The sequence below is a fragment of the Numida meleagris genome, chromosome 6 (genome assembly GCF_002078875.1).
Source record: "Numida meleagris isolate 19003 breed g44 Domestic line chromosome 6, NumMel1.0, whole genome shotgun sequence".
NCBI lineage: Eukaryota > Metazoa > Chordata > Aves > Galliformes > Numididae > Numida > Numida meleagris.
This window is the reverse complement of record NC_034414.1, coordinates 58451911-58477231: the sequence shown is the minus strand read 5'-3', so window position 1 is coordinate 58477231 and position 25321 is coordinate 58451911. Positions and strand designations below refer to the sequence as shown.

Sequence of the window (25321 nt, the reverse complement as noted above, 5' to 3'; positions counted from 1 at the left end):
TCAGTTTTACTTCACTGACATTTATTCCTGTTGTAAATTATGAAAGTGCAAGTCCTCTGTTACTAGGTAATTTAAAATACAGGCAGTTGTATTGTCTGACCCTTACAGTAATTCTGAGCTGATGCTCTGTGTGTGTGCAAATAACATGGTCAGGAGTCATTTTTCCTTTAAAAAAAGAAGAACAGAAAACACCAAACATAGTAGTCCTGATATTTTGACATTAACGTTGGTAGAAAATTTCGATAAATGGGAAATCACCATAGCTGAGCCTGATCGGTGCGTGCATGGCAGGGTAGTGCAGACAGGGCAGCCTCGCTTTGTGCTTCCCTGCTGCTTCATTTCCATTCTGGGTTCAGTTAATGAAGAACCATCTGTTGAGGACTGAGGTCTCAGAGCTGCACTGTGCTGAGGTCTGGTTCTGCCAAGTTCGTAGACTCATGGGATCATTGATGTTGGAAGAGACCTCAGCCCACCCCCACCATGTGCACTGACCATGTCCCTCAACGTTCTAGCAGAAGAAAAGGGGAAGGTATGTTGCTTTCAGTTTCTCTGTGTTTCCATGAGACTTGAGCTGAGGCATCCAGGCAAGAAGGAATCATTTTTTTACTGGTATATGTACAGTGTGTGGGAATAGGCATGTATTTGGTTTCCTAAGGTTCCCTTGGTTTTATGAGGAATGAAATAGTTGCCAGTGGTGACACACGAAGGAAAGCAATAGTAGAGAGGAGATGTAGGAGCAAGAATGGATTGTGCCTCCGTGGATCTTGTTTGGGTGTGTTTTCCTTTTTTTGATTCTCTTACTCTGTGATTGGAGTATGTGTGTTGTGGAGGTGTTCAGGACCTGTGTCACAGCAGGATCTCCTGCACTGCTCGAACCTTCCTGCCCCCTAAGCAGGTCCTCCCAAAGGCTGTCACCTTCTCCTGTTGCAGAAATTACACCAGGGAAATGATATAGGCCTTTACCATAGGTGTTGTTTCTGGGTTTGCTACCAACACAACCAGAGGTATTTTAGTTCTTAAGGCCTCAGCTCCCGAAGATGGGATATGGAAGCCCCCAGATTGACTCAGCAGGGTTCCTTCCCCACAACTCACCCCAGCCCTTACATCCTCAGAGCCCTGTGGCATCACTTGCAGGGGAAACCAAACCCAAAACCCCATGCAAGGAGCGACCTAGCCTTGGTGCTGCAGTAGGATCCAGTAGTGCTGGTGGTGGCCTGGGGACTGGGACATCCCCACGGTGCCATTTCCACATTGGGCAGTTGCAACCTCCTTTGATGTATTGTTTCTGACCCACTTTATCACTTGATCAAAGTCTTCAACCTTTCCCTGCCTTTCCTTCCATCTGTGTGGGTTTGGTGCTCATGTGTATGTGTCGGGAGGTGTTAAGCCTTCTGGATCATGTATGCTTAGTATTAAGAACACTTTGAAATCAGCTATAATTTAAGATATAAAACTGTGAAACACGTTCATGACTTATGAGAGACTAGGTAATGAGGAGGATATTAGGTTGCCTTGTGTATGTGTGTTTTAAGTTAGAAGGATGTATGCAATCATTATCTTTATTACAAACATTTTAAAGCATATGTGGATACTTCCATTACTGAGTGCTGCTATCTTTAGCTCTTCCAATTAATTCCCAATTCTGGGAGTCCATATAATCTGACAGTTTGCTGTACTGAGAAATGTATTAAGGACAGCTTATGATACACTAATTAGGACTGCATCTAAAGAGCCAATAATCTAATAGTTTTGAAGAAATCCACTTATACTTTTTTTCCCATTTTCATCTCTTATTTCTTAAGTGTTTTGTTTTCTGAGATCATAGCAACAGTCTTAAGGGCAAGACTGTCAGCTGCTGTAAATCAAAGTACTGCAAGTGGTGGTGCTTCAATGCTGCTGGATTTCTGCAGCTGAGGATACAGCACCCAAAGCCCTCAACAGCTCCTTATACTGTGGCTTCGTCCTTCTCCCATGATGTTTTTCCACCACCTGTTAATTGGAGTCACTTCTGCCACCAGAAGTTGGCTGCTTTGGCTGGGGAAATGTGAAAAAAGAACGAAAACGTTTTAACCAACATCTTGTTCGCGTGAAAATATGCTTTGTGATAGAGGAAACAAGGTTGAAAACAGTTTGAGTATCGCCAGAATTCATTTCCTTTGGCAAGTTTCACGTGGAAATACCAATTTGTACTTTACTCTGGAAATTATTTTAAGATAAGATCCTCGCTGGCATCAAGCTATAATGGGATGCCTTCTGTATTTTGATGGAAACAGAAGGGGCTGGGCTAGAGGCCTGGACAGGTCTTCAGATTTTCCCTGCAGCTGTTGTGGTGCTGGCATCCTCAGCTGGGTTCACTCCCTTGCTTGGAATTCCGGAAGGGAAGAAAGCGCATCAGTCAGCCAACAAAATAGAAGGTTAATCAGTGCTTTGGATTTCAAAGCGAATTCGGAAATTTTCTTTTGATGAGGAAAGATCTAAAAAGCTTTTTGCTTTTCTCTGCCATTGCTGTTTGATGTGCTTTTCAGTAATGATTTGCTCGGAGGAGGAGGAATGGGGGTCTGCAGGCAGCCAGCCCAGTGGATCTATCTCCATCCTCTTCATTGGGAGCAGCTGAAGTGTGAATCCTGTCCTCAGAATCCCCAAGTCCTGCGTCTCAGTTTCTCTTCTTGCTTTCTGCCTCTAAACTTGTCATCGGAGCAAATGCTGGGAAGATTTTTAAAGCAGCAAAAACGCGGCTGCACGCTGACTGGCTGAGCATATGGAGCAGATATCTTTTTCTCTTAAGAAACCTGCGCCCGGGAGGCATGGATAAGTTACTCGGCTTCACCCTTTATAGGATCTGTCACTCTGCTTGGGCTGCATCTATCGGACATCTGGTGCTGCGAGTAGACAACCTCATGAAAGGAATTAAAAAATGTCCTCTTTTTTCGTAGGAATTGAAATGAGGATGGGGAGCAGACTGCTCGTGGGATTTGCAGATTAACTCTGGGCTGATGGCTGACGCTGGCTCGCTGTGCTCGTGAGGAACAATGGCTCTGCCTCATCCTGCTTAGCAGAGCTCAGCTGGAAGAGTTGTTAAACTTTTTGCTTTTGTTCTTTGAAAGGGCAGGAATGAGCAAAGCCATAAATTGGGATTTTGCTGCAGGGTAACTGTTTGGGTTTGTCGTGATATTTTAGTAAATAACAAAGAGTTCCGAAGGAAGTATTGCTACTAATGTTAAGATTTCTTTGTTCTTCAAATGCCTTTTGCAAATAATCGAAGCCATTCTTGGGCCAGGCTCTTCAGTCACAGTGTCTCCTGCACCAGCACCAGGTTGGATTTCTGTTACCTATATAAACAAGTGCATGTTTTAGCATCTAAAAGAGCTTTTACTTTCGATGCTAGAGGAAAATCTTGTTCTTCCAGTCTTGTAATGCTGAACAGGTATTTTGATCTCAGACGTAGCATTGGCAACTATTCAGTCAAACTGTCACAGCATAAGGCTTTGTGGCTCTCAACTGTTGTCCTCCTCATCATAAAATGCTCAAACCAGAGCAGGAAAAACAATACAACAGACAAACCCCTTTCCATTTTGAATTGATGATTTTTAAGAATCATAAAATCACAGGATCACAGCGCGGTTGGGTTGGAAGGGATCTCCCAATCCTCCCAGTCCCTCCAGCTGTGGGCTGGGTGCCCCTCCAGCTCAGGCTGCCCAGGGCCCCATCCGTGGCCTCAGGCACCTCCAGGGATGGGGCATCCACAGCTCTGGGCAGGAGTGACTTGCTCCATTGCAGAAGTTGGAGTTGTGGAGAGCAACTTGCATCTGTGTGGTCACAGCTGCACGGCACAAGGAAGTTGGTGTGCCCGGCTGACATATGCTCTGGGCAGGGAAGCTCTGCAATAATGGGTTTGCAGTAAGATATAAGGTTGAAAAAATCTGAGAGATTACATTGGAGTGTGTTAGATGCAGGAAAGCCACGTATCCAGTGTGGTGGAGGGTATTATTGACAATATAGAGGCTGCAAGGAAATTCTCATCTTTTCCCTTATCTGCCTGCTTTTATTCTTATAGCCTGAGCACTGATGCTGTCGTTATTGAACCAAGCATGTGGTGACTAAAATAAGACCAGTTCTCCTGCCTGATAACGTTTTGCTTGCCTGAGTGGCTGGGGGGCTCTCAGCCCCCTGCAAGTCGCTGCGAGTTGGCTGTCGTGGGGATTGGACGTGGTTGTGCTGAACTGCAGGGTTCTGTAGTGCTCCGAGAAGCTTAGCTCTGGTGATTAATTTTGGCTGGGAGAAATGAGATACGTTTCCCTCTTTAACTGCTTTAACAGGCTTACGCAAATTTTGCACGAAAGGAGCAGCTCCATAATGAAACTTAATGGCTAATTGCACTCTGTTAATAAAATTGGAGATGTCATCAGCTGCTGAAAAAGGACTGGTAAATCATATAAACAATAATACGCAGCCTAATGTTGTGTGAGTGCCTAGGTGGGAGTCTAATAATTTTCCTCATTAATTTTTATTGATTTGTTGATCATTCATTGACATTTATTGAAATAAATCAAAATGTTGACGCCGAAGTACTGACTTAATTCCGAAGACAAATTACACGTTCAGTGACGCGTCAGTCGTGAGCTATTAGTTGGGTTCCCTACGGGAAGGAGATCTCTGGGGAGGTGATTTCTGGTTCTGCTGGTCTGTCTTTGAATCCAAGTCCCAGTCAGTGTCGGGCCAGTTTGCACCAGCACAGCCCATGGTTTACCGGAGGGAAAGAGAGCAAGATGAAGTTGGGCTGATGGCATCATGCTTTGGCTGAAATTTGGAGATGTGTTGATTGATGCTGTGAGGAACCAGGATTTTCCCTGGGCTGCCTGGGAAGGCTTCTGAGCAGTCACAGCTCCGGGCATGGGATTTTCTTCCGAGGCAGGAAAGACTGAGGGCTGAAGCAATGGAAATGGCTGTTACCAGCTTTTAAATGCTGCATGCCGTTGTTACTGAATGAGTTGCCCTGGGGAAACTCTGCCTCCCTCTCCCAGTGAAGCTGAAAGAGTAGGTTGCTCCAGAGTGAGGTTATGCTCTGTTCCCTCCAGGCTAACTCGTTGCTGATGCTCATGACCCCTTGGGGTCAGCCTGCTCCTGGGCAGGCAGTCTGGCACCTGCTCCTGCTGCTGTATGGATGTGAATCAGGTCACAGGCTGCAAAAAACTAAAGGCATATGGGCAGTCAGTCTTGGTGTGGGGATCCTGAAGCCAAGGCTTCAGCCTCTAAGGATGGTATTTCCACATTCTACATGGCCCTGGGGTTGTACTTATTTCTGTGTGCAAAAAGAGCACTTACAGGATGATCACTGCTGGGTGCTATCTGTCCTGCTAAAAGTTCTCAACAAGAAATATTTTAAAAAGGCACACCGATAGAAAATACTATTTATGAGGTTCCCTCCAGGATGTTTTTTGAAATGAGTGTGTTTGGTGGTGGTGGGGCTGGTGCATGCTAAAGCTGATGGGCACCATGCATTTGAGCACTGGGGACTTGGTGACCACTGGAGGTGTGGGCTGTATGTGATCCTGCTGCTGTTCTCAGTCCTTCTCTCCTGGTTCCTCCACCCACTTTGAGCCGAAAGAAGGCTCCATTCCTCCAGAGAGTGAATCATAGAGTGGTTTGAGCTGGAAGGGTCCCTTCAAGGCTGTGCAGGTCCCACTCTCCTGCAATGCACAGGGACACCCACAGCTCCATCAGATGCTCTGAGCCCCATCCAGCCTGACCTTGGTTGTCTGCAGGGATGGGGCACCACCACCTCTCTGGGCAAAGTGTTCCCCTGCTTCACTACCCTTATTATAAAAAAAAAACAAACCTACTTATATCTAGTCTAAATCTCCTTTTAGTTTGAAACTATGGGAGGACTGGGCTTAGTCAGAAGAACCCAACAACTCCCAGCACAAATAAACCAGAAGCTTAGCATTTAATTCAGGCAGTTCATTGCAACAAGTCAGTTCTCAGTCTGCAGCTCAGGGTGTGCAGGCTCCCTCCCATCCAGTGTGCCCAGGACAGGGGGAAAAGCTCCTGGAATACAGGATGTAATGGGAAAATGAGTCATTCTCTTGGCACTTCTGCCATCTGTTTTTTATTCTTTAAGCTACATGATTCTTTTCCTACTGAAGCTAGAAGGAGCGACACAAGTTTTGATAGCGTCTAGAATGTATAAAATTTGGTGTAATGACTTTCTTGCTTTATATAATGGAACATATTCCAGTCGTTCAGTGGTTACGGTTACTCCTACACCCAAAGTTTCAAAACAAAGATGTGAAAACTAGGTGTGAGACATTGAAGTATGGGAACCACAATTTTAATTCAAGAAATCGTATTTTCCTCCTGAAAGGAGGTTTGTTTTCTCATTGCTTGCTAGTCACTGGGACAGATTTGTGCTATCTCACAAGAAATGCAAATGGTTGTTTAAAAAGCTGTTTATTCTTGCTTAACGCTATAGAGCAGCATTTTTTTTTGTTGTTTGCATTCATGTAAGGTTGCGTATTTTGAAATTCCTCTTTACTATTAAACTGTCTGTCTTCAGTCAGTGACAGCCTTGCTGAGATGCGTTGCATCTAGGGAAGGCTTCACCCTGAGTGCAGAGCTGAGCTGAACCAGAACAGGCTCTTTTTGGGACACTGTGACCTCTGCTCTTGGCAGTCGTGTGTGTTTGGTGGTACCTTCAGTGGAGCATCTTCGTAAGCTGTATTTCTGTTCCTTTTGCTCAGCTTGATGAGAAGTCAAATGCTGCACCTGGCTCTTAGAGAAGCCTGTTCTCCCACATCTGGTGGTTCAGACACCCAGTAGCTCCCATACAGCATGGTCCTCCATTTAAGCACTTCCACCCTGAGTGCCATGACCCAGATGCTGGAACATGGATCTCATTTGTGCCCTGTCGGTCAGGCATTGCTCTTCCATGGTGGAAGATGGCCAGGATGAGGCTGGCTCCTGGGAAGCCAGGGCTTAGGACTTTTCCACCAACATTCTGCAGAACTCATCCTGGGGTCCAGATGGGTCTGTGGAGGAGCCAGCGAATTTTAGTTTGCTGAGCCTTAGCATTAAGCAAAAGTACAAACCCAAGGAAAAGCACTTTAATGTTCTTATTGGATGCAAGCCCCAACTGTGTTCTGCATGGTTGCGCTCCGTCGGTTCATCAGCCAGTGCCCTAATACAAATGTGCCATGTTATGGACCTTGACGTGGCTTTGAGCAATACACTGTGTATGTGTGGCACTAAGATTAATAGGTCTGGGCATCTCTGTGCCCCAGAGTGCCTGGATCGTGCTTCACTTTCTGCTCTGCTTGGCTGCAGAAGGGATGCGAGGTGGAGGCTGGCTTGTGCCAGGAGCAGATGATGCTTGGGCTGTTCAAGCAGGATGGGAAGAGAGCATGGACCAGGGGAAACAGGTCCGGAGTGGACCTGCTCAGAGCATTCTTGGTCCTGGGCAAGGTCTAGCATAGGTGTCCAACTTTTTGGATTTCCTGGGCTGCATGGAGTAAAGAGGAAATGTCTTTGGTTGCGTATAAAATGTATGCTTAATGTACATGAATAACAAAACTTCTATTTTTTTTTAACATTTTTAATTAGAACATTTAAAAAAACAAAAGCCATGAGTGCATCCAAACCATACAACTAGTGGGTTGGGTGTGTGTAGGACTCTAGTGCCTGCCCAGGGCTCCAGCCTCTAATCTCAATCCCCACAGCCTGCAAGGGGATCTGGAATGGTCACAACCTCAGTTGAATGACCCTTGAGGCTTCCTAGACTGTGTCATGCCATTCTTGGACCTGTGGTTAGTTTCTATAATATTATATGTGTGCATTTTCTTAAGGACTGAACCCATCTCTGTGGTGCTCTTTGTCACCAGCTGCGCTACCAGAGTTTTCTTTGTTAAGAATGCATTTCAGTTGTTTTGCCCAAGCATGTAAATAGAGGTAACGGCTAAGAATTCAGGATTCATTTTTAAGGAGTGATTTTTAATGCTTTCGATTTTCGTGTGTGTGTGTGCTATTCAAGTTGGGGAAAGTCAACATATTGTCTGCTCTGAGCCTATGGTAATAAGTGAGATATGTTTACTGCTAGACTGTAATACTGTTGAAACAGGTCTGGCAATATCATCTGTTTTGTGATGCCAGGAACAACAAAGTGTTGCTTCAATTAAGCTTGTCAATTGCACATCAATTCTTTCTGAAGATTCATGGAAGCCACTGCTTGAAATCTGTAGGTTGCAGACTGCTCAAGGAGCGATTCAGGGAAGAAGGCGCAGTGTAGGAAGGTTTCCCTATGCCCTTGTCTTCTCAATTCCCCCAGCTTTTTGTGGCCTTGGGAAGATGCCATAAGGACGTGTCCACCCGTTGTGTTGAGATATCATGAGAGTGTCCTCCTCTAAGCTGCTGGAATGAGGAAGAAGAGGCTGGGAAAACTAGAGGTGCCAAATCTGGGGGGGCACAGCTTGAGCATAGGAAGAGTCAAATATGACACAGTGAGACGTGACTGCTGGGATTAGTTTTAATGGCCTGTTTAAAGGTGTCAAGAAGAAGTAAGAATTAGAAAACAGCATATCAGAGGAGATTATTAATTCTTCACCATTTCGGAGACACGTGCTTGTGATCTACAGCAGTTGCGTTGGTAGCCCCATGCTCCTGTGGAGTGGCAGCAGTGATGGCATTGTGGTGCAGTTTCTCTGATGGCTCAGTGGCGGTAGAAAGAGGCAGAGCTGCTGCAAGAGATGTGTGTACATCATGAAAATGGTTTCCTTCTCTGATATTCTAGGACAGCCTACAAAAATCCTGAATATAAATGTTTTGAGTCCCATAAACTCTCAGCAAGCGGTAGTTGTTGAATGGTTCGAGCTAGTCCATTGGTTGTTTTAGGACCTGTGTCCTATGCAGCTCTTAATACAAGTTGGTTGGATTTTTTTTGCACAGAATAGTGGAAAAAAAAAAAGTATATTGTGTATTGTATTTGTGCTCCCATAGTTAACTGAAGGCCAAAGCAGCACCAGTGAGGCTGGAAACCATCTGGTCTGGGGCTGCTGCCAAGCAGGGAGAGACTCGGTGCTACGGTGCTTCTCAAATGCAGTTCTCACTGGTTGCAGTTATTTGCTGGTGAGAATTCCACTCACACAGAGCTTTGGTTGGGGCCTTGTTGGAGAACAATGGTATGAGAATTCAACTCTGAGCAGTGTCAGAACTCATCTTCATTTATCAGTTGCCTACAAGATCATCCAGTCCAACCATCCACCTACCACCAATAACCCCACTAAACCATGTCTCTCAACACTGTATCTAAACATTTCTTGAACACCTCCAGGGATGGTGACTCCCTAGGCAGCCCATTCCAGCGCCTGACCACTCTTTCAGAAAAGTAGTTTTTTGTTATCCTTCCCTTAGTTTCACAGTGGTACTTTACATTGTGAGCTGCACCATGTAAAACCAATTAGCAAGAATGAAGTCTCCAGTGAGTTTTGTGCAATTCTGTGGTGTAATAAGGAGGAAATAATCTTTTTTTTTTTTTTAAGAATGAGGAGATTTAAAGTAATTGCATATGTGTTTGCAGCTCTCAAAAATGAGTTTTCCCATACTCCTATCAGCTCTTAATTCTGCTAATTGCATGTGAAGTGAGCGGGAATCTCGGTGGTATTACTGAGGTGAATGTACTGCCCTATGACAACAGCTCTCATCAGTGCAGAGTTCAGAGTATTTTACTATGGGTAATGTGGGTTTGACACCAACTGAAGGTTATCTGATGTTCAGGTTGCTGGTAAATGGATTATTAGGCCAGTTTATTTCTATTTTTAGAAAGCATAGTACTCTTGGTGGGGAGTGAGGACGGGAAATGTTACACAAGGACATTTCATTATATAAATACCAAGAGTATCAATTAATGTCTTCATTTTGGGTCCCATGTGGAACAAAAGTCAGGCATCCAACGCAGGGAACCTTTGCAGGGGGCTGTGTGCTTTGTGCTGGGGCTTGGCCCTAGGAAGGGCCTTTGGGAACAGGGTCCTGCTCCACTCCACACTGTGCCTGGTGCTACTCAGGAGCACGCATCTTCCCATGGAAATGGCTGAGATTATTAGTTAATGTGTAGTTCAAACTCCAAATATCTTTTCTTGAGTATCTTTTCGTTTTGTTCTCGCAGCTTTATGACTGTATGTTACCTTCGGTAGCCTTAGCAGACAAGTGATAGCAGGGAGAGTTCTGTAGTTTAAAAAGATCTGTCAGCATGAAATACTTACACCTGCTCTCACTCTGTGTGCCTGGTAGCATCTATCATTCTTCTTCTGTTGCTGTCCTTGCCTCCCAGTCACACAAGAGAAGGACGAAGAGCATTTTTTTCCTTGCACTGATTGGACTATTTTTGCCATGTTGCTTGATGCTTGTCTGTATCTGTGTGGCTTAAACTGCATTTCCAGAGCTCAGGAAACCTTCTTGATCGATAGCACCAACATGAGGAGCCACTGTGCCAATTAAATCACATTGCCACTTCCCAACGCTGCTGTCACAGGCTGACCTAATTTTGACACTGCAAAGCTTATCAGCAGAGTATCTATTGAGTTACAGGAACCGTAATGCTGTTTCTAGGAACAGGCAGATTTCTTTCCCCCTTACAACTCGTTACGCTGCTGTTTATTGTCCTTCCTGCTGGGCAAGTATTAAAAAGTTACGATCTATGACATATGGTCTCTGTCTGTTGGTATCTGTTTCTGGAACAGGAGGTATGTTCTGGATGGAAAAAAAGGCCATGGTAGTTCTCTAGACGTGAAGACTCCTGTTTCTTTGGAAGATTTCTTTCTTCTTGTTTTGGAATAATAATAGCAGAGTCAATCCTAGAGAATGCGTTGAGTTGGAAGGGACCTTAAAGATCATCTCGTTCCAACCCTCTGCCATGAGCAGGGATGCCAAGCACTGAATCAGACAGCAGATCAGATAATAGTGTGTTGCATGCCATGAGCAGGTATGCTCTGTCGCACTGCTGGTGGCAGTGGGCAGCTTGAGGCCACGCGATGCTTGCAGTGATCCCGCATTGGGTTGCTGAAAGACAAGGGCAAACTTAGGCTGGACATTAGGAAATACTACTTTTCTGAAAGAGCGGTCAGGCGCTGGAATGGGCTGCCCAGGGAGGTGGTTGAGTCACCGTCCCTGGAGGTGTTCAAGAAACGTTTAGATACAGCGTTGAGAGACGTGGTTTAGTGGGGTTGTTGGTGGTAGGTGGATGGTTGGACTAGGTGATCTTGTAGGTCTTTTCCATCCTAGCTCATTCTATGATTCTGTGATTCTATGAAACTCTTGCAAAGGTCGCTTGCTGTTCCTTTGCTGCGTGCAGAGCCAGCATGAAGCCAGAGCTTACCAAAATGCAGAGGTGCTCGGGACACGTGAAGAAGAGGGACTCTCACTTGTTTGTCTGCTTTCTCTGGGTGGCCAGCTTAGTTAGAAGAACTTTTTTCTGCTTTGGCACTTGTTCAGAAAACTTTTACTCTGCGTGTTTCCCATGGAAGGTGGCTGAGCTCGCATTTATCATGGCATCTGCTTTGTCCTTTGTCTATTTTATTAAATGCGTCTGGATACCTGCGTCTGTACTTATATTCAACTTTGGGCACTTCTAACTTTGCCTTTGGAAATTTTACGACGCTGCTTTCCCCCTGGATCTGTGCTGCCTGAGGGACTTGTTGCGAGGTGAAGCCTATTTGCTTGTGTAGGGGAAATGAATTGGAATTGCTGGAAAGGAGCAGCCAACAGAGGGGACCTATCTAACATCAATATATAATGAGGCACGGAGAAAGGTCAGCTCGGCATCATTCTTCATAGGGAAGAACTCTCTTGATGCCATGCAATGTATTTACAGCAAGAGCACGGGGAGGTTTGTTCTCAGTTCTGTTGTTGCTGTGAAGTCTGCCTGACCTCACCCTGAGCTTTGTGAGCATTGCGCATGCGTAATGCCGGGACGGTGGGTGATGGATTCCTGCCTGTGGTATTTACTGGGCGTAATCACAAGACAAACACCTCTAAAGTGCCACAAACAACATAAATGCCAAGTGTATATTACTTTCATGTCTTGTCTGGTATTAAATCCTTGGAGGCCTATTTCAGAAGTAGCTGTAATGAATATTCCTGGGGAAGAGAAGGAGGTGACATTTCGTAATTACACAATGTCTTCTGATCCATAGAACATTAAAATTAAAGGAGGAAGAATATTTTTAATTTTCCTGCATTCATTTTAATCTCTTCTTAAAGCAGCATATACTTATACAGAGGGAGTTGTTTCTTCTTTTCTGTACTGCCGTTCCAAACCTAATGGATATGGAGCAGCAGCACAGGCACTAAATCAAAGGATGCTTCAAGCGTAATTTGAAATAAAATGAATATAATATGAATTAAAATGTAATATTAATATAATATGAATGTAAAAGGCAGCAGGATGTCAGTGTAATGTTGCTGACTCTCCTAATTGTACCAGAAGTCTCCTGATCTGTGCTAAACTGCTCTTGCATGTCAGCATTTTACGCTTTGTGTTGCGGGAGATGGTACCCAGCCGTGGGGTGGAGCCCATCGTACCATGGCTGTGTGTGGCAGAGCAAGGAAGACAGATGCCCATGCCCTGGGGGCACGGAGCACAGCTGGTGCTTGCCAGGACACTTCTGTCACGGCAGAGGGACAGCGAAGAGCAACCCAGTGGTCCAGAGGTCTGCTTTGTTTCTTCTAAGCAGCAAACAGCATCTTGGTCCCTGCAAGGAGCAAGTCTGTAGGGGTGTGGGGAGGGCGCAGAGCAGTTCTGAGCAGGAGGAAGGCGGAACGGACCAAGCAGGCGTGCTTGGCTGCCTGCAGCCTGGTGGGGAAGCTTTCCGTGCTGTTGGGTTTGAGCGGTGCCAGCAAGCTGCTCTGTGCTGCTCTGGCCCCTCCTGGAGCCAGTCACCTCGTGTCGTCAGGCTCGGGGCACGCTGTGATGTGGGAAGCATCCATTGCTTGCAAAAGCTCGTCCGCCCACGCCGGTCTCTGCGGGGAGGACAGGTTTCTGAAATGCTTGCTGAAGGGATTAACCTAAGCCGAGCACATTGAGAAATGATCTAAATATAGTAGACCGAGATGGATGGGAGCAATGCATGGCAGCGAGGAGTATCAGGCTTAGCTATTGCAGCCTGACATAATTATTCTGCTCCTGTACCTGACCTGGCACCGTCCTGCTCAGGTCCCTTCCCTGAGCCTCATTTTCTTGAGCCTCATTTTCTTCAGCCTCCAGAGAACGAGGGCCAGGATTGAAATCACTGGCAGTGTTTGTAGCAAACCCAGGCGCTGTGCAGCAGGTGGTGCCTGGAGCTGCATGCAGAGCTTGCCACAGGGATTCTGCAGGAGCTGGTGCACGCTCTGTCTGTAGGTGGAATGAGCAAGGCAGTGAGCAGTGGTGTAAAAGCATGCAGGTTTTACATTGGGAGCTTGCATCAAGTCCTTCTGGGCCCTGTTTTTCCTTCCACTTTCTGGCTTTCTCAGTCATTTAGGGCTTCAGTTAGGACTTCAGCATTTCTCCACCGCTGGAGCAGCACGCTGATGAGCAGAGAGGGCAAACTGCCGGGTGTTTAAACCTCACCAGAATTTCCATTTATCTCTTCTGCTGTTCGGCTTTTGTTATTTCGTTTGGCAGCAGGGTTGTAACTGGAGCTCCGCTTTCTCCTCCTATCGATTCACTGTCTGAAAATTTTAATAGTTGTGAATTTCATGCTGCAGAAATAAAGATACAGCCGGGAACATCCGTGGGAGAATTGCTAAAACAGAGCTGTAATTTGTACATGTGGTATCAGGAACAACGTTGCTGTTTTCCTGCGTGTACAATGTGTAAAACACCATCACGTCCTGCAGCTCAGACTGAATTTACAAGAAAATTAAAGTGAGGGTTTGTTCAGCTCCAAGCCCCGACCTCTTTGACTGCAACAGGATTTCAGTATTAATGTTGAGAAGCAGCAGCATCAGCCCCCGCCGTTTCTCCTGCTTAATTTTAATGGTTTAATTAAGGCACCTCATTTGCATAATGCACGCGATAATAAGTTTAGAAAGATACCAAATGAAGAGAACAATAACGGAGAGCTCGTTTGGAAACGGAGCCCAAAAATAACTGGAAAGCAAACGAGCTGGTGAAGGCTGTACCCGGGGGACCACGAGGTGTGACTGAGCACCGCGGCCGTCTCTTGGCACCGAACGTGGGTTTGCTGCTGGGGAGGGCAGGGACGCTGGGTGCCTTGCTCACTGCTCTCTGTTTGCACCTTGCAGCCCCCCCCACCGTGCGCATCGTGCACTCGGGCCTGGCGTGCAACATCGAGGAGGAGCGCTACTCGGAGAGGGTCTACACCATCCGCGAGGGCGAGACGCTGGAGCTGACCTGCCTGGTCACCGGCCATCCCCGACCACAGGTGAGCCCCCCCCCCCCCCCCGCCTCTTGGGGACAGCTTCATCTTCTGTTCTGCAGCAGAGATAGAGGCTGATGCTGAAGGATTCATCCAAGCTTGCGGGTTTGCTGTTGGAGTGCTGCAGAAGGAGCATCAGCAGCACAAAGAAGGGTGGCTTTTGAGTGAATGGTTGTCCGGGAACGTGTTACGAAAACCAGCGAGTGCGTGGTGTGCTGTGATGTGGGGTCGCAGAGGTTGGCAGAAGGAAATGCCAACGTGAAGGCAGGGAGCGCTGAGCGGGGGTGATGCACACAAGAGCAAATGGGCAGAGTGGGGGGGGTGGGGTCTCGCTGTACACCCACATCCTGGCCATGAGCGTGCCATGAGCCATGGCATTGAGCTCCTGCAGGAAACAGAGGTTGAACTGAAGGAGACTACCTTTTTCCAGGCCTGGTTCTATTTGATGGCATTTATTCAAAGAGAATCTGGTCAGGCTGTGCCGGGGTTGCCTGGTGTCCCCATCACCATCCCTTCTCCCTGTGCACCTTGTGAAGTTATTTTAGATGGAATCACAGAAGCATTCAGGTTGGAAAAGATCTCTTTTCTGAAAGATCCCAACCCCACCCCACCATGCCCACTGCCCACGTCCCTCAGTGCCACATCTCCACGGCTCTGGCACACCTCCAGAATGGTGACCCCAGCACTCCCTGGGCAGCTGTGCCTGTGCTGACCACTCTTTCGGAGAAGTTTTTCCTAATATTCAGCCTGAACAACTTGAGACCACCAAGTCGCACCACCCTGGTGCAACTTGAGACCATCACCTCTACACTACCCCTGTATGCAATTGATTCCCATTCTCTCTTTTTTCTTTTCTTAAGAGGTTTTGGTTCTCTTCTAGCTCCCTTCAGAACCACTCTACAGCAAAGTTTTGTGCAAATACTGAAATATCTGAACTACGATAGGTGAAAATTACTGTTTCCAGGACTGAGGTGCAGAGCAACGTGGGCAGGGTGGGATCTGTCCGAGGCTCAGGAAGGGCTCTGGCCACCTCTCTGAAACTGATTCATGTTTCAGTGCCTGCTGCTTTTGTTGGATTCCTTCAACCCACCCAAACTTTCCTTATCCAGGCTTATTTCGCATCTTTTTTTAGATGCAAAGCGGCTGCTTTTTGATGGAGATAAGCAGCACATTCATGTGCAAGCAGCAAAGAATGAAGATAGGTTGATATTTCAAGTGTGCTCCCTTGGAGAACGCTTCCCAACCCACCTCCTCCAGCAAGGCTCACCTGTGCTTGGTGCGGAGCTGCAGGAATCAAAGAGCCCTCCCCACCCCGCCTGCCAGCAGCAGCACAGCGAGCGTGCTGTTATCTCCCTGTAAATGCTTTGGGCCAGCTATGAAAGGTGCTGTCTTAAGCAGTCACAAAGCTTATGATGCTGCTGAATAATAATAATAAAAAAAAAAGCAGGAAAAAAAAAACCGCTGTGCAACCAAAGCTTCGTATCAAGAAAGCGACCACATGGCTCCCGTTTCACAAAAATCTCTATTTTCTCATCTGAGATTTGGGATAGAAAATTGATTTCTCTCCGTGTTACCTGTTTATAGATTTTCTTTGTCAGCCGGCACCTCCGTCTGCTCCCTTGCACTCGCTTTCGTGTTCCAGCTCTCAAAGACTTGCCATATTTGTTTTCAGACTGCCTGAGAGCAGGGGGATAGTTCTGGTAGCCTCAGGTGGGTCATCCTGCAGCAGAACACAGGAGGCTTGGCAGGGCTGCGTTGAACGTTCTCCTTTTTATCCCCTTCCTATTAAATCTCCATTCAGTTTTACAGCCCCAGAAAGTAACCTCTCCCCCACTCTCAACGAGGCTGAGGCATTTATTGTTTCATTGGGGTTATTTTTGCATTGCTGTGTTTAAACTTGAGCACGCGTGTCTGTGGGAGCTGCGGCCGTTTGGATTCCATTGGACTTTGTGCCCATAAAATCTGCCTTCTCTTAAGCAAGGCTGCGATGAATCTCGGCAGCATTTGTGTTGCTTTTGTCTGTGGGGCTATTGGGGAAAAGCAGGCACTGAGATCGGGCTGGATGTCAGCAAGCTGTGGCTTGCTGTTAGCAATTGCCGTAAGACTTCTCTTACCTGTCAATAGTTACTCCTGGGTGTTTTAAATACAAGCAGTGTGTTTTTTTCATACTGCTCGTTGGATGCATCCTGCCTGGTCTTTTAGGGGAGCTCTGCCTTCCATCCACGTTTTAAGGTAGTTTTCACTAGTTCAATATTTTAGTGATTTTTGGACAGAAGGTTGGCGTGTTTGGTTTCCAAATTGTATGGAAGTTATTTTCAAAAAATACTAAAAAAAAAATTAAAGGAGCCTGAAGCATTTCTGAAGCCGACGGTTGGGTCCATAGCCCACCTTTGCCACTCAGTCCACACTCAAACTGGGAGAATACATCTTAGCAGTGCCAGTGAAGGGAGCAAAGTCAAATGCTTAGCAGGGAAAATCTGATGGGAAGCATCTGAAAAGAGATGCTCTCAATTGATTTTAGATGGTTCCTACAAGCAGCAGATGTAAGGATGCTGCACAGGATCAGCGCGAGAGGAAATGCAACGAGTGATGTGCAGCAAATGGAGGTGCTGAGGTGGACAACGTGCTGCCAGGAGGACAATCAACATTTATCAGAGGTGGTGGGATAAGGACTGTGAGGACTTCTTGGCTGAAATCAAGTTCCGTTCCTGATGGGCAAGCTGAGTTTGTAATTGAGCATCTTAATAACCAGGGGTTTGGAGCGACAGTTAATTACACCTGCATAAGTAGAGACTTTAAAATCATGCACTCTGCTTAGCAAAGACTTTTTTTTTCTTGTTATTGGGGCCAATTAGCTGCACTCACCTGCTTTCCTGATCCTGAGCTCACAGTAGGTCTCCCCAACTGTTGAGAGGCAGATTAGAAGCTAAGTAGCTAATGGTAGAGGATAGAAAAAGGAAAGTAGCAGAGGAAAACATGTGAGGTTTCTTGCTGTGGGTCCCCTCAAGGTCTCAGCCAGATGGTAGGCAGGCAGGTGCCAGAGCTGGCAATGGGCTGGAGAGGGTACAGGCACTGCTGACCAGATCATGTCAAGACACTGAGGCTGGGGGAGGTCAGCAGGAGCCAGCAGAGCCCACTGCCTGGCTGCAGAGGCATCAGGTCATCTTCTCTGATGTTTGTCTGCTTGTTGCCTTCCTCTTGGGCTGAAAGGACCTTGATGATGGTGCGTGTGGGTTAGAGAGGGTGCGAGTGAGCCTCAGATCACTGCTGTAAGTTGCTGGTAACTCTTGGGGAGTCTTCAGAGGCTGTGGGCTCTGCTGTCCCCAGTGCTGACCACCACTCTCAACCTGCTCCACCCATGGACCATCCCCAAGGGCAGCAGACCTTGCTGATGCTGTATTCCAGCCTCCTGCACTGTGGGACTGCTGATACTGGCGCAGTGTCTGCCTGGTTTTCCTTTCCATCGTATTACAGTTCCCTTTGGGGTACATAAAGAGAGGAAAAAGAGCCTCTCTCAGAGGGCTGTAGGTGTGTCTGTCTTTGTTCTGCAAGGTGGCTGCTCAGCATCCCACCTCTTTGTGCAGGGCACACGTCTAGAGTATGTGTGCCTGTGTGTGTGTGTGTGTGTTAATGCCTGCAAGTGAGTGCTCAGAGCTCTGGTGTTCTCCCTGGGCCAGGGACAAGGGCCAGGGACCCGGAGTGCCTTTGGTGGTGGCAGTGCCATTGCTGCACTGGGGCTGGCCCTCCTGTTTGTGCACGGAGCCATTCAGCACATCCTGCCCGTGGGTACGAGGGATTGTAGCAAGGGAATGAGACCCCATTTCCTCCAGGAAAAAAAAAACAACAACAACAAAACAGGTAGCACTGTATTTTTCCTCCTTCCTTCATGAAAAAGGCAGGGAGAAAGTGCTGCTCGTGGGTCACTCACCAAAGGGTGTACCAAAGCTGGGGCTCTGGGAGAAGGATCAGTTTTATTTTCCTTGGTGTCGGTGCTTCAGCGTGCTTTACCAAAGTGCACGTTTATTCCTTTTTGTCTTTCCGGGCGTTGCATTTAACTTCTTGATCAATTGATGTAGTTCTGTCACAGACCGACGACGTGCGTGTGCCTCAGTCTGTGATCTGCTCCGAGTCGTGCTGCAGTGATGCTGCTCTGTAGGGGCCTCTCTTTGGAAAATACATCTTTGGCTTTACTCTGTTTTCCCACCTGCAGAGTTCCCTGTACAGGTACTTCAAGGCAGGCGGAGAGATGGAAGCGTGTATTTGTTGCAGTGGTGGCACTTGCAAAGTGGAAGTGGTTTTGAAAGTTTGTGTAAAAAAAAAAAAAAAAAAAAAAGTTTTGTGTGGACTAATCAATATCAATAAGACCACTGGAGGAAAGAAGAGAAAGCTGCAGTCAGTGCTGCAAAGGGAGAGAACTGGAAATGCTTGTACATGCTGCTTCCCCAGAACAGAGCCTGGCTCCTAATTGCACAGAAAGCTTGGAGCTCCTCAGCACAACAACTGTGCAGTGACTGTGTAGCATCGGATCTATTACAGCTATTCATAATTTGCAGGATTCTTATCCGCGGCACTCATCACTCGATCTATTAAATGCACCATTAGTTGCCATAGAAACTAATTTTTCTTGATTAAGTTTTTTAAAATGCCAGCCTCCCCACTCAGGTGAGGCTAACAGTGGGTGGGCAGATGCAGCCATTGCTCATAAATTACCGTTTTCCAGACATTGCCCAATGGCGGGCATGATATTTTTTCTTATGAACAAAATTCATCAATTCCCTTCCTATCTGGGAATGAGAGCACGGCAGGTAATACTGCTGTGTGTCTGTGGGCTTGCTGGACTGTTGGTGTGCCCTGCAAGGTGCCCAGCTGCAGTTTCATCCTCAGGACCCACCTTTTCCAGATGTGGCCCTAGGAAGCCAGCATTGTGTCCATCAGCTCTTCCAGAGGCATCTAAGGCTGCATGGAGGTGGCTGAGACCTGTGGTACGAGTACAGTACTTGCTGCTTTATGCAGCTGGTGGGTGACAGAGCAGGGGCTGCCTGGCAGTCTGTCTGCATTGCTCGTTGCCTGCTAAGGGCTGGGTGATAAAGGCTGTGTTGTCAGACCTTCGCCTACATTGGGGTTATTTTGGCTCTCATTGTCAGTGATTCTTTTCCACGTCTTTTAGGTCCATATGCTGTCAAACCTCAGCTTATGTCATCCTGTCGTGTTCTGAGACACAAAATGTGTTGTGTGGAGCCCATCAGCGTGGCCTGGTGCCCTCTGGTGGGTGGCAGGCCCCCACGTCTGTTCCCTTGCCTTGCACCAGGCTTCCCCAGGTGGGTGGTAGGGACCCCACAGATCCCTGAGGTCTGTTATGTTTGCTCTGCTGGGATTGAGTTTCTTAGCTAGTGGTGCCCCAGGTGAGGTGATCTCATGGCCACCAATACTCCTGCCTGTTCTGACGGTCTCTCTTCCTGCTTCTGCTGGAGTCCTGCCCCTAGAGGAAGGGAAAGCTTAGAAATGGGCAGAAACCACTCATGGCTTTGGAAGAAATTCATCCTAGCACCTTACATGGCACACATATAATCTGGCCCTGTAAGATAGGTTGTGCATGCTCTGCCCCCCAGACAGCTCTGGGAGTCTGCTTGTTCTGGGGTGTAACGTGCTGGTATGTGCTGAGGATTCCTTCTGCAGAACCTGATCAGAATCCTATGCCTCTTTATTTCCATGAAGTCTTGGAGCTAAGCTGTGCGTTTACTCCTGGTTGCTTGCAAAGAGACTTCCTCTACTCATGGCATGCAGAACCAGGGCTGCAGCTCCTTTTGGAGTGCGGGACAGCAGCTGGGTAAGAGCCAGTGCTGCGCCCTGGGGCCAAAAGGGCTGTCCATGCCCTGGGGTGTGCTGGGCCCAGCACTGCCAGCTGGAAGGGCGTGGATTGCTTGGGTTTGGGTGGTGCTGTGTGGGGCCAGGAACAGAAATGGTCCCTGGTATGGGATGTGCTCATGTGCTGTGTTTGAGTCCCCGGAGATCAGGCCGTGTCCGGACTGGCTGGACTTGCAGGGCTGACCTGTTTCGCATCTGTATTGTTGCAGCCATTTTCCGTGTGGTGTGGTAGGGTTTTTATTGCAGATTTGTACTGCAGGAGAAAAAGAAAAAAAACCTTTTAATTATCATCTGGTACTGAACAGTACCATGAGGCTTGAATGAGTAAAGCACTGAAAGAAGCAGTAGAGAAGGTGGGAAACCAGGTGTATGGCAAGGGTGGCAGTGGGGCACGCCGTGGGTACCTTGTGTTGGCCTTCATTTATTTTCTTTCCATAGGAAATGTGCTGTGAACCTAATGGCAAGACCTGAGTGGGAGAGATGGGGCCTTGCTTGCCCACTGCGCCTTCCCTTGTGGCATAGTGCAGTGTGGCTTTAAACATGCAGAAAGGAACAAAGTAGCACAGATCTCCAATTAGAGAGGAGGATCAATGGCAAGAACCCAGGGGTGGGTAAAGGGCTTGCTCTGTTACTCTTACAGAACAGAGCCCTGGTGCTGGAAGAGGTGGGACTGCCATACAGTGCTGTGCAGCCCAAGCTGGGGCCCAGGTCAGCAGCAGCTTTTGGGAGCCTGTGTGACTTAGCATTTACAAGCAACGGCGCAGAAGCAAAAGTTGTAAAAGACAAGAGGATATGAGGGCCTTACATGGTTGAGGAATAATTTTTCCCTCTGGAGTGTTAGGAATAAACCAAATTTTCACAGTTACCTTGTGTTTTTTCCCCCCTCCGAAGGCTGAATATTTTCCTTGCAGATGATAAATTGCTCCTTGCGTGTTTGATTCCAAAGCAAAAAAAAAAAAAAAAAAAAGCTTTTCAGTTGGTCCCAGCATCTCTGCGGAGTGGGTCACTGCGCTTCTTTACACAAAGCAGTGCTGTCAGCTGCGGTCAGAGCACTCGGTTAGCGATGCGCTCAGATGCATGAGCATCCCTGTCCCAGGAAGCCTGGTGCAGCTCCAAGGGTGTCCTGCTTGCTTGCTTGTCCTCCGGTGTAGTCCCTCTGGGGGGATGCTGTGATTTCTGTCCTGGATGTTTATTTCTCTTGTCAAGGCAGGGAAATGCTGTAGCGAGCAGTGAATGCATGTGCAGCGCTCTACAGAGGTGTGAATTCAGGTGCAATACTTGAGGAAGAACATGTCAAATTAACTGCTCATAGCGTCAACAGCAAAAAATGGCATGTAAATTTTAATCAGGTTTCTTTTGGTGCTGAAGAATGATAGAAATACTTGCCCTTCACCGATAAATGTGAGCTTTATTGAGTCAAGCATTTACAAAGGGGTTTTCGGCATAAAAAGCAGGCTAATTTAGTCATGAGTCAGGCTGGATTTTGTCAGGTGTTCACTGAACATTTGTAAAATCTTTCCGTGAACTGAGGAGCGTCGCATGAAATCATCATCCATTTCCCTAACAAGAGTACAATTATTGTAATAACGATATGCAGAGGGCGATAGGAGAGCAGCTGTTCCCCGACGAGGAGCCCCCTCCCCATGAATTACTTTCTTTGGCCACGTCAGCAGTTGATAAGAATTCCTTCCAATTAACACAGAAAATGGAGTATCCAGTTTGCTTCAAAGGAGCCTTTTATGTTTCACTTGCAGCTGATCAAAGCCAACACCACGTGGGTTGTTTCTTGTTGTTTGTGTGTTTTCTGAAATGCCGCTCTTCACATTTTAATGGACGGAGGGCCAGAAAATGTTAATTCTTTCTTTGCACGCTACGAAGGTGAAGGCAGGGTTCTGCATGGAAGCGTTAGAGGAGGCTATGCTGATGGCACCAAGTATTTAATATGGCACGTGTTTTAAATAATGAAGGTGTTTCTGTGATGCGCTGCAGCGGCGTGCCAGCTGCCTTGCTGCTCGGTGGGAAGATCTTTGCTGGAGCTGGAAGCAGTGCGTGGTGCATCCGCTGCCTGTCAATGTCCAGTGTTCTCACCATGTACAAGGGGAAGTTCGAGATTTGCATTTCCTTGCTTCTGAACCTCATTTACTGATGTTTGGATGTTGTCTTTCGAAGCCTCAGCTGTGAGAGGGAAGTCTTTCTTGAAGATGAAAACCTTGAACTAACAGCAGGCAGTGACATGAGTGAGAAAGGAAGGAGACTCTGAGCTGCTGACCCAGCCATTCCTGTTAATTGTGGCATCGATGGTGCAGATTTAGCCTTCCTAATAAGCAGCCTGGGAGAAAACTCAACTCACTGCAGAAGATACTTCCTCCCAGATATGGTTTCATAGAGTCATAGAATGACTTACACTGGAAGGGACCTTAAAGATCACCTGGTTTCAACTCCTTGCCATGGGCTGGCTGCCCAGGATCCCATCCAACCTGGCCTTGAACACCACCCCAAGGACAGGGCATCCACAACTTCTTTGGGCAGCCTGTTGTAGTGCCTCATCACTTTGAAACGTTTTCAAATATTTGCTGTTTCCTGGTAGTGCTTACAAACAGGGAGAATTGTACAGAAGCAGGATTGGTTGGAGTTGTCTTAGTTGTGTGGACCATGCCTCTTCTCCACCATGTCATGGAGTGCAAGATATTTTGGGGCTGCTGTAGTGAGAAGGAGGCACAGCAGTCTTTCTGCTCAGTGTGGTCCTTGTTTGTTTTATTCTGAATAATTTAACCATTTGTATCTTGCTGTTTCTCCTTGTTCTAGGAGATGTGCACTGCAGGGCAGTGCTGACTCAAGTGATGACCAATAACTGTATGCATTGTGGTACATGAGTTAAGCACAGTTCTGTGAACAACAAAAAGTGTATGCACCTTGTTTTCCATTCTGATAAAGGAATTAGAGAACAAGCTTCAAGATTGGTGAAAAAACATCAATTTTTTTGTATGTTTGCAACTCTATATTCAGACAACCTAAATGCATTAGATGTGAATTTTCAAATGGAATGCATAGAGCTGCAATCAGATACTCAACTCAAAAGTTTGATCCTGTCTCTTTACTAGACTTTTCTAAGACCTCTCTTGCCAGAGTAAGATATCCCTTGCTTCACAATCACACCTTATTCACGTCACTGCTTTTTGGCAGTATGTACTTCTGTAAAGAAATATTGTCAAGGATGAAGCACAAGAAGTTTCATCAAAAATCACTGATGAACACCAGAGAACTCAGTAAGAACTGCAACCACTGCCACTGAACCAGGCTGAGGCTGATGCATTACTTTCACAAAAATGAGGTCACATATCCCACTGGTTTTCATATTTTTGTTGCTCTCTTTTTATGTTTTAATGAAAAAAGTGTGTATATATACATATATAAAAAGTTTTGTTACATATAATATAACAAAGTTAATGTATATATGCAGCCCAAGACAATTTTTCTTCACTGAGTGCGACCCAGGCAAGCCCAACGGTTGGACACCTATGCTTTAAATCAAGATAAATACTTCAGGGCAAGTGAAGGATAAATTTGAGTCACACTCTCTCAGATGAGAATATTGAGCTTACAGCTCCTAAAGCATTAGCAATCACTGAAATGAGACTGTCAGAGAATCACACAGAGTTGGAAATGATATCCAGGTGGGTGATTTTTACCATACCAGCTTCACACTGACCCTTGTGGAAGCTCAAAAGCTGCCAAAAATCCCCTACAGAAGCTTTCTGAAGAACACAAAGCATGAATGTCCCATCATCAGAATAAGAATGAAAGTTTTCAGCTTCCTGCAGTATGAATGTTTCTCCTCTGGGTGGATCTCCTCTTTCTTCTCCCCTTCCCTTGGATCTTTCTCCTGACAGGATATCTATTCATAGAATCACCAGGTTTGGAAAAGACCTCCAAGATCATCCAGTCCATCCGTCGACCTCCCACTTATTGTCAGCTTTTGTTTTCCTTATTCTTAATGGATCTTAAACCAAGGTAGGAAGTTGGCTGACAGGATGGGCCGCTGGCTCTGGAGGTACTGCAGAAGTGGCTGTTTTCCCATGGCTGTTGAGCCTACTAGTTTCACCATCAAAAGTGAGATAGGTGGTTTTGTAATGAGATGTGCTTCCGTGAGGTTTCGCTCACTGTAAAGCAGAGAAAGAATTTGATGAATAAAGAGAGAATCTAGTAACCCAGGGAGTCCTGCAGAGCATGCAGATCTGCTGTGGCTGAAGCAGAAGCACGTTCTGGTAGCTGGTTTGTGAGTGGATAATTTGTAAGGAAATACTTGAACGTGATTTTTCTGGGGCAAGAGGAGTTGTCATTCCCATTTCTTTGGATATCGTATAAGATGTGTTCTGAATCTGAGGATAAAGCCAGTGAGCTCCTGCTATCTTCTCCCATAGCAGCAAGAAGTGTTTGTGGATGGAGGCTGTTAGTTCTGCTGCCCATATGATTTCCAGTAACTAAATCTGTTAGATCCGAAACTCCAGACATGTAGTAGTGCCTGTGGGAAGGAGTGGGATGACTCCAAGTTCGATGCTGGTGCCTTCTCTGCTTGACTCCACCATTTGTCTCTAGAGCTGATGCACTCCCCGGGGGGGATTTATTTAAGCCCAGCGTGTACTGGCAGTTCTCTGAGCATGGGAAGCATACTTGTTCCTCAGAGCCTTTTTTCTTACATCCCACCAGATTCAAGGGAAAGAAGATTCAAAGTATAGAGAGCTAAAGACACTCTGCATGTCATATGATGGTGATGGCTGACAGTTAGACTTGATCTTAGAGGTCTTTTCTAACCTTAATGGTTCTATGATGAGTTAATCAGAACAAGAGGTGCCATCCCATCATTTCCCAGCTCCCGCAGCTGCAAGTCTTTGGTTCCCCTCCTGACATGACTTTTGACCACCCTCAGGTCGCAGTGCATTTACTCACCACCCAACTTCCTTGCTGCAGACCACGGCATCGCCTTGCACGTAGAATCCTCCTACAGCTTTAGCTCGTGGTCGCTATTTGGATTCCCACAAAGTGGACTGATTGAG

At 46.7% G+C, this 25321-nt stretch overlaps 1 protein-coding gene across 1 annotated transcript in view; it reads left to right on the top strand.

Moving 5' to 3' along the window:
* The window catches only part of MDGA2 (MAM domain containing glycosylphosphatidylinositol anchor 2), a 209742-nt gene continuing 198253 nt past the window's right edge, over window positions 13833–25321 (top strand). The window contains exons 1-2 of the mRNA XM_021403380.1: window positions 13833–13836; window positions 14269–14408. Of these exons, the coding sequence (XP_021259055.1) occupies window positions 13833–13836; window positions 14269–14408 (144 nt within the window). The remainder of the gene's footprint in view (window positions 13837–14268; window positions 14409–25321) is intronic.